This window comes from Ursus maritimus, unplaced genomic scaffold (genome assembly GCF_017311325.1).
Source record: "Ursus maritimus isolate PB19 unplaced genomic scaffold, ASM1731132v1 scaffold_35, whole genome shotgun sequence".
In the NCBI taxonomy this organism is placed as follows: Eukaryota; Metazoa; Chordata; class Mammalia; order Carnivora; family Ursidae; genus Ursus; species Ursus maritimus.
The window spans coordinates 8,857,392-8,867,133 of NW_024426119.1; the positions used below are offsets into that span (position 1 = coordinate 8,857,392).

Genomic DNA, 9,742 nt, shown 5'->3' on the forward strand with positions numbered 1-9,742 from the left:
GGGTTTGGGAAATGTTACCTTTAAAGCATTCAAGACCCTTTTGGGATGCTTGGGTGGCTCAGTAGGTTAAGCATGCCTTCAGCTCAGGTCATGATCCCAAGGTCCCACATTGGGCTCCCTGCTTGGCAGGGAGCCTGCTTCTCCCTCTGCCTGCTGCTCTCCCTGCTTATGCTCTCTCTCTCTCTCACAAATAAATAAAATCGTTAAAAAAAAAAAAAAAGCATTTAAGGCCCTTTGAAGGAAGACAAGATTAAAATCATCATTATTACTAGATGGGCAGCTACTTGACAATTCCTTAAAAAACAGGCGACTTTTAAGGGTATTCCACCTTGGTGGGACAAACTCTAGGGTGATGGCAAGTGGCAGGGTAAACTGGAAGGCATTACCTAGCGTGCACGTGCTAAAAGAGGCATGGAGCAGTCATGTGGATAAAGATACAAAATGAGCACCATTTAAAAATCAACTCTTCATACACACGCAGAACATGTCATAACTGCACAAGAAAAGTGCAGGGGTTTTTTTCCCCAGCTCATTTGAAAGTAAACATGACAACCCAATACAAAGCTGTAAAAAGAAAAAATCAAAGTCAGCTTTTTATACCTTGTCCCCTAACTATTAAGAGAACATCTTCTAGGATCCAGTCCTCTTAAATAAGAGAGAAGGATTTGATAACCATTCTGATTCCTTGTTTATAATACAGACCATGATTTAATTTGAAACTCATTCATAATATGTTAAAACAATTCATTTGCATCCTAAGCCCCTTTATCTAGTTATGGAAGGAAGAATTCCCAAAACCTAAAGGAATTTCAGATCTTATCTCTTAAGGGTGAGGAGGAGATTGGAGCATGTCTATACTCCTGGATAGCCCAGGAGCTGGCAGACCCTGTCCCGGTCTACTCTTTATGGACTAGGACTCTCAGAAACATCATGTTGTTCGCATAGTGACTTCTGAATCCCAGCCCTCACTCTTTGACCTGCTCTACAATCTGACATACTGATAAAAGCTGCACTTAGATTACTTCTATTAATACTTCTGGTTATTAACTTTCTGATAAACTTACATGCTATTTATTTTGTTTACTAGGTATTCCTCTGCTTTAGGAATTTGAGAACTTACCTTATTAACAAAGAATACATGTAAATGGGTTCCATCAAACTAACAGACAATTATATATAAATATTCATTTAAGAAAGGTATATCCCACCTTGTTCCAGGACAGATTTAACACAGCTTCTTAATAAATTGATCAATTAATTAAACATAGTAGCACAAGTAGGAAATGTGAGAACATAAAGTGGAACCAAGAAAGGCACTTTGAGTAGCTCTTCAGTTTTCATAGATATATTTACTTTTTCAGTACCTCTTATAAAAAAGGTAGTAGTACCCTTTCTGTAGCATTAATGATTAAGGTTAAGATCCGATTCTAGGTTTGCTATGAGGAATCCTTACGTCTATTAGGGAAGGAGCTACTGTTATCATAAGATATCTCCTCTGCTTTTGCAGTTTTAAAACTTCCTTGTTAACATTATGTGGAATAAATCAGAGACCAATATTATAGCTATATACTACTATTTGTTTATAGAAAAATAAAAATTAAAATTATGTGAGGGAAAAGCGTCCTAGCCAAATAATCAGTAAAAAAAAAGTTTTGTGTGTTTTTTTGTAACAGTCACTTAAAAGTCACTTTACAAGGCTTTTTTTTTTTCTTGCCATTATTACCAGTTTGAGTAGTAAATCCCTGGATAAAATTCTGGCTTTGACTATATCAGTTACATCTAAAGTTTATACTTTATTTTTTTTAAAGATTTTTATTTATTTATTTGACAGAGAGACAGCCAGTGAGAGAGGGAACACAGGCAGAGGGAGTGGGAGAGGAAGAAGCAGGCTCACAGCAGAGGAGCCTGATGTGGGGCTCGATCCCATAACGCCGCGATCACGCCCTGAGCCGAAGGCAGACGCTTAACCGCTGTGCCACCCAGGCGCCCCAATACTTTTATTTTTAAGAGGCCTGGATTTAGGATCATTTTTTTTTTAAAGGAAGAAAAGTAAAATCTTAAGTGAAAAAGGCCTAAATCAAGGGATTTGTAACTGGCCAATGTGACCAACATAGTTATCATTGGCTGTTCAATTTGGAAATAATTCATGCCTTTCTTTCATGATTTTTTTTAAATGTAATGCAAAATTCTAACTTTAAAACACTGAATCAGCTGAATCTGCTCTGGTTCAAATAAGTGGGCACCTGGGGTCTGAGTATTGCCCACTCAGCCTTCTTTCCCTTCCATCCTCGTCAACTTGTGAGATCCCTCCAAGGAACCTCATAAGGCATCCCAAGAACACTTCTCCTAAGGAATGTTTTTCCTAGTATCCACTATTTTCTGAAGACTGTCAAAGGCTAGGGGAACCCGAAAAGTCAAATAATTTGCTATTTGCTAACTGCTTGGTGAACATTTTGGGGAAATAGTTTAACCTTTAAAAAAATGTTTAAAGTCAGTGGGCTTACACAATGCATGTTTTTCATATACCATATTGTTACGGAGCATAGCTAATCTAGATCTCGCTGTACGTAGCTTTTATGCTGAGGACATTAGGGTCATCCTGACGGTAAAAAGCACTAATAATTACAATTCTTCCCTTCCTATTTTTCTGTATCTCTCTACACTCCTGACTCTTATATAGGACAAAGAACTTTGAGTCTGGTAAGGCCTACAAGACAACATGGGGAGACGGTGGAGACAACTCTCCTAGCAATGTAGTAGCTAAGCAGCCAGGCCGGGTGACAAACGGTCAGCCTCAACAGCCAGCCACCGGAGCAGCTAGCGGTGGATACATTAAACGGTACACCCGCTCCTCCTGGGTTTTTACCCCTTTCCTAAATGAATGCCTCACTCAGGAGGATGGGTGTTGTTACACAGGAACCCTAACTCATCAATGAGAAATAGTGTTTATTCCATTTGAAAAATGCATTTTAAAATCTGCCTTCTGACAAAATGTTGACTGTGTTATTGACTTTTCATTGATGGATTAACTTTTCTTTATGTTTTTCAAAAAAGTACTTTCAAAATTACCCAAGTAAGCATGTTTTACTTCTATAAATAGGAGAATGTGTTTTAAAATGTATCATGCAGGGGTGCCTGGGTTGCTCAGTCAGTTAGGTGTCCGACTCTTGATCTCAGCTTGGGTTTTGATCTTAGGGTTGTGAGTTCAAGCCCAGTGTTGGACTCCATGCTGGGCGTGGAGCCTACTTAAGAAAAATTTGTCATCTGGAGTTAGGGGTTGGCCAGATCCCTATAAAGATAATGGTAAAGAGTCAGTAAATATTCCAGACTTTGCAGGCTAGTGTCTGTTGCAGCTACTCAACTCTGTTGTTGTAGGGTGAAAGCAGCCATAAACAATACGTAAGCAAATGAGCGTGGCTGTTTTTTAATAAAACCTTATTTACAGAATCAGGTGGTGTCGTCGCACACTGAAATAAAGTTTTCAGACATCAGTTTGAGTGGCCGTGCAGGGCTGCCTCTACAAGGGAGAGCAGCAGCTGCTGAATCCTGCACATAGCTTTTATTTTATTTTTTATCAGAAAAGCAAGGACATATGCCTCCAAGCTGAAAGGAGTACAAAGGAATGGCAAATATCTTGAAGCAGGCTTGCATTTTCCCCTGTGCTTAGGCACGCGGGGAGCCAGTCATGGGATAAGGGAGAAGCGGGATGTTTGGGCGGGCAATCGCCGGGTGCAGAAAGGCGAGACTGAGAGTTACATTCTTTAATAGCTCCTAACTTATTATGCCCTGCCCCTGGGGATCATGGGATCCTGCTCCTACCAGGCCATTTCGTTCAGCAGCCCGAGAACAGGAACGCTGCTGATGTTTCAGCTGCTTCCACAATCACTCCTTAAAGGTTTATAATATATTTTCTAAGAATAACTCCATAAGGTCGCAGGCCAGTTTTGGCCTTTGGGCCAGAGTTTTGCAACCTGTTTTACAGCAGTGGTTCTTTAGACTTAGTGTGCATGAGTCACGTGGGGGGTTATTAAGACATAAATGCTGGGGTCCACTTCCAGTTTGATTCAGTAGATCTGTAGTGGAGTGTGAGAATTAGCATGTTCTCATGTCTAATAAGTTACCCGGTGATGCTGTGATCACTCTTTGAGAACCATTATTCTAGAGTTGTTTTTTCTTCTACATGGCTTTACGACATTGTGTTCTCTCTGGTCAGTCTTCCAGTTTTTACTATAGAATGTTTTCCAAGAATGGTAACCTACATTCCCATGGGTCTAACACTTGCTGAGGTCATTTTGTCTACTTATTTTTATGAAAACTAAATCCAGATTTAGTCTGTTTTTATAATTCACCAAAAAGTACTGAATTAACTGTCTTTTTGTGATAGTATAACTAATGATGCCAGAGAAGATGAGATGGAAGAGAACCTGACTCAAGTGGGCAGTATCCTAGGAAACCTAAAAAACATGGCCCTGGACATGGGCAATGAGATCGAAGCTCAAAATCGACAAATAGACCGGATCACAGAAAAGGTAGATGCTCCTTCATGCCACAAGAATTTGAGACACCCACAGTGTTTTAGTACTGGACATCTGTGCTTGATACTTTGGGGGAGAACAGTAAGAGAAGATCCTGTCCTCACAGGTCTTACAGTTTTGATGAGTTGGCAGTTAATAACACATTGAAAAATATGGCCAGGTCCTCCTATCTGTTGCTCATGGCGGTTGGTTCATTTTGAAACCAAGACCTTAGAATGACGTGGTTTTATTTAAAATTTCACACATGAAGTTTAGTGTCTACTCTAACCTTTGGGAGGGCTACATTTTTTTTCCCCTGAATGAATGAGTTAGCTCTTGGAGTTTTATTTTGTGACTAACAAATTAGTAAATTCCTCAATCCTCATCTCATGAGTCAGTAAGTGAAAATCAGTTCTGCAGAATGGTTCTTGTGGAGTGGATGCACAAAACAGTGTCCTGTGAAGTAAAGAAAAAATGGAGTTGCTGTTTTTTTTATTTTACTTCACATGATATAAAAGATACTGAAAGTGAAATTGTGTTCAGTGTTTGGATGTGCCATGTCTAAAAGCCATTCTTGTTATTGTTATTTTGTTAAAAATCTCAGTGTCCCTTAAAGGATGGGGTGAGTTTTTAAGCTTAGCTCTGTTGAATCCCTTAATGGTGGATTTCATGGAGGCAAACAGTGGTTCGTAAGATGCTTTCAAAGCTGTCCTGTGGGTTACATATTACCCATCTTTTTAATTCAGATATTGATGTGGATGGTAACACGTGTACAAAAATCTTGGGGAAGGTTCTTTCAGTCTCTCTGGGTTAGACCTAGAGTAGTCTCAGATAAGATTCTATGATTCAGTTCAAGGGACTCCCACAATGCCCAGATCTACAGCAGAGAGCATTCTTAATTTCACTGTATCAAAAATGCCATTGATTGTAAGATGCATCCCAGTTAAACTATGAAACCATGTTACAGAGTTCATGAGATACTGGCAAGTTCTTCTGTTTCTTCTGTTATACCTTCATCATGTTTATATTCCTGGTTTTCCCAAACGAATTTCATGTTCTCTCTCTTCTTGCCCAAAATGAGTTTTGTAATGTGACTTCGTTTCCTGAATTTTCTCAGTGTGTCATTTACTACAGGTATATGAGATTGACCTTTGATTAGAGCAACTTACCTTGTAACACAATGCTGATACCTTTTTCTTTTTTTCAGGCGGACACCAACAAAGATCGTATTGACGTTGCCAATGCCAGAGCAAAGAAACTCATTGACAGCTAAAGCTGCTGCTGTACTTCTTTATCATGTATTCACTTCTCTAGCTCGTCCTTCAAAGTCATTACCTTTTCAGAGTTTGACGTTTTGGTTCCATGCTCTTCTAAATCAGGAGATAGTGTGCAAGAAGGGCCGGGAGTACAGACCCCCTTTTGTTTTATGTTCTCTTTCCCTCGAGGGTACACTACCGTTCAGCCTTCCTTCTAGTATCGTTTTTTCTCGGTTGATAGTCTTAGATTGGTTTTTGTACATCATATATAGTGTTATTTTTCATCTTCCTCATTTACTTTAGCAGGTTCTTTTGCTTTCAAGATTTGGAAGCATTGCCAAAGACAGCCATGAAGAGGAAGCTAGAGGCAGGGGGAGCGCAAGGAGGAGAGGCAAGAGATAAGAGGTTCTTACCTCAGTAAAACCTGCAGGCCTCAAAGCAAAAGTTGCATAGCCACAGTAAAGATCTAGTTGGGTTTAATTTTTAATTTAAGTTGCAGTTAATTTAAGTTGCCGGTTTAGGCTAATGCTTGGCATTGGAGCTTTTAGACACACTATTTTTGTTACACATCACAACTTGGCAACCTCTGCTCCAAAATAACAGAATGACTTTTCTCAAAGTGGGCTTAGTTTCTGAACGTTTGGTGATTTGTGTATGTACATAGACAGTGATCGCACTTCATATTGCACCGTACAGGAACACTTTGTATAAATGAATGACTTTTTATTTTCACTTAGTAGTAGTATCATGGTCCCATTACGTGCCTTTAACCTCGTAAATCTGTCATTAGTCTTTGAAGAAAAGATATGTAAATAGGTATGTGTAACATGAGAATTTCTCTCTAAAGCAGGGCTTAAAATTTTTTGGAAAAGTTTGACAAAGTATATTACGTGAATTCAGATTTACCTCAATGTCAAGAATTATGTTTAGATAGGAAAAAAAGAAACTTGTTTTGATCTCAGGTAGAAAAAGTTAGATTGCTTTGAATTTTTTGTAGCTTCAGACTTTAAAAAAGCTAGAATTTATTCTGTTTAACTAAAAGTGATTTGGAAAATTATGCCTTTGGTTTAATTATTGATGATTGCACTATCATTCAGTTAGCCTTATGGATTGAATTATGTCCAGAATCACGTTTATTTAGATCCTGAACAGTATTATAAGAATCTGATTGGTATTTGTCACCTTTAAGAACTGTTGTCTGCACGCTTCAAGGTATTAATGTGGATTCGTTTGACCAATAACCACTGCTTGAGCTTTACAATTAAATTTTATAACTAACTAGTGGGATTGTTCTTTCAAATAGGTAATCTGTTTCTGTGACTATTTGGCGGGGGCTCAGGGGCAATAATTTCATCAGCTCTTAACAAATTGAATAAAGCAAAGGTCCATAAATCAAGAAGCACTCTGATGTAAAGCTGCCTTTAGCACCTTTCTCATTTTTTATTGGAAATACTGACAGGACTTTTCTTACTACGATTTGTCATGAGGTTCATTTTAATTATTATTAGTCTCTTACTCACTTGAGCTTTAATACACTAATGATTGAAAGGATGTTTATGTGCTAGAACTACAACCCACTTACTAAAGATACTGTAAACATGAGGACTTTCATAGGCTGAAGAGGAAAATATTTAGTGTGAGATTCAATCAGGCCCTCTGGAACAGAAATGCTCCATGCCAAAAGGAGTAGTGTGGCAGGTGGTGGTAAATGTATAAAGAGAGGAAGTATAAAACATTGGGGATTGTGCTATACCTACATGCCCTTACTTAGAACATTAAACATTTTTATGTTATGACTAAAGGCGATCGTTCTGAGGATACCAAAATGCTGCCCCCACAATATAATTGGTTAGAAGTGTAAGCTAAGACACTCAACTATCTGAATTTGCACTCTGCCACTTGCTAACTGAGGCTGTAAGCCCATTTCTGTGCCTCAATGTCCTTGTCTATAAGTGGGGATTAATAATTCCTCCTCCATAGAGTTGTCACAAAAAGTCAGTGTGGTGATGCCGTGTAAAGAACTGAGAGCAGCACCCAACAAATGTAAGAGCTTAAATAAATTATAGTTGCTATTCTCTGTTGGGTGGAGGTCTTTGGGGTCAAGAATCCATTTGTGAATTTGATGAAAGACAACATAGCCTATCTCCCCAGAGAAATGGATAAACACAAACATGAATCACGCATAAATAAGAATCACACGTAAGAATCACACATCGGTGGGTCTTGAAAGCCAATCTATGGATCCCAGGTTACAAACTCTTCCAAAGCTTCTCCTACTGAGAAAGAAGAGGGATGAAGCCATAGAGGTTAGGTCCATGAAGCACTATTAATACAAGCTGTTGACTTAAAGCCTTTTCTGGTTTTCTCCTATAACATTGTCTAGAAACTTGTTTCCATTACTTTTGAAAGGTAGTTACTGAAAGTGGTTAACACAAGCTCTAGAGTTTGACCACCTGGTTTCAAATTTTGCTTTAGTCACTTACTTGTTGTGTGATCTTTTTTTCCCCCTCACATATAATGTTTATTTGTTTGTTCATTTTCTTTTATTTTTTAATCATCATTTTTTATTAGTCACCATACAGTACATCCCAAGTTTTTGATGTAAAGTTCCATGATTCATTACTTGGGTATAACACCCAGTGCTGTGTGATCTTGAGCATAACACTAACGTATAACTAAGGAGTTCAAAAATAATCACCCCGAATTTAATTTTTTAACAGTACGCTCCTTCTTCAAGTTTCCAGTCTTATAATGACATGGTATTTATCCCCAATAGTTATGCCTGTTCTTTCTTCCTTCACACTTCCTTCATCCTCGTGGGGTTTTTAAAAATATTTTTTATTTATTCGTCAGAGAGAGAGCACAAGCGTGGGAGCGGCGGGCAAAGGGAGAAGCAGACTCCCCGCTGAGCGGGGAGCCCGATGCAGGACTCGATTCCAGGACCCTGGGATCGTGACCTGAGGCGAAGGCAGGTGCTTAACGAACTGAGCCAGCCAGGCATCTCTTCCTTCATCCTTGTTACCACACTTCAACTCTAGACCTTTTCATGTCATGTGTGAATCATGAATCTCAGAACCCAGACATTCTATACTCAATTGCACTTAGAATTAGTTTTAAATGTTATTTTCTTTAGATCACTGTCTTATCAAAATTCCAGGTTATCCCAGTTATATTCGTAATCAGATTTGTATTTCTCAGATTGATATTCAAGTTCCTTATTCTCTAGTCATTTGTTTTCATCCTTTTTAATGTAGTATTTGCTCCAAGCCTTCCGTTTCTATACGACTTGCTAACTTCTATTTTAATGCCTTACAGATGAAATAAATGGCACCATTTATTGATTGCTTACTCTATTGTGGGCATTCGGCTAAAATGCCTTTATGTATCTTCTTACCATATCCTCATAACAAACCTGAAATGTTGGAGATATTCGCCGTATTACAGATGAGCATAAATTGCTCAAATTCTCAAAGCTAGTAAATGACAGACTGTATATTCAAACCAGGATCTTTCTGACTCCAAGGCCCATGATCTTAATATACTACACACTGACTTCCAACCAAGCTCTAAAAGAATGTGGGTGACTTAGGGCTGATGACCAAACTAGAATATGGATCTCCAAACCACGCACAGGTTAACCTACTTCGTTATGTTAGCTCATAGGTAAGTCTAAATACTCGTACATTATAAATCTGGCATGTTACTTTACATAGTTCCTGCCCACAAGTAGCTCATTCTAGCAGGAGACAGATGAATATAGAATGTGAGAAGTGCTATCATAACAGATGGGGGAGCAGTTAATTTCGCTTAGACTTAAAATGGGTTTTAGATAGAAGGAGCACGTTAGTGAGAGAGGGCATTCCNNNCTGAGCAAACAATGTAAAGGCAGTTACAGGGGAGACACTGCACTGTGGGTTTAAGGAGCAGAATAATCTGGGATGACTGGAATGACTGGTTAAATGAGAGTGAAGA

The 9,742-nt window shown here is 38.7% G+C and overlaps 1 protein-coding gene across 2 annotated transcripts in view; it reads left to right on the forward strand.

Moving 5' to 3' along the window:
• The window catches only part of SNAP23 (synaptosome associated protein 23), a 33,793-nt gene extending 26,745 nt beyond the window's left edge, over positions 1-7,048 (forward strand). Inside the window, exons 6-8 of one of the 2 annotated variants that reach the window (XM_008702190.2) lie at positions 2,681-2,839; positions 4,385-4,529; positions 5,722-7,048. In XM_008702190.2, coding sequence (XP_008700412.1) covers positions 2,681-2,839; positions 4,385-4,529; positions 5,722-5,787 — 370 coding nt within the window. In that variant the 3' untranslated portion in view covers positions 5,788-7,048. The remainder of the gene's footprint in view (positions 1-2,680; positions 2,840-4,384; positions 4,530-5,721) is intronic. The other variant, XM_008702192.2, reaches the window with a different exon arrangement.
• The last annotated feature ends 2,694 nt before the right edge of the window (positions 7,049-9,742 follow it).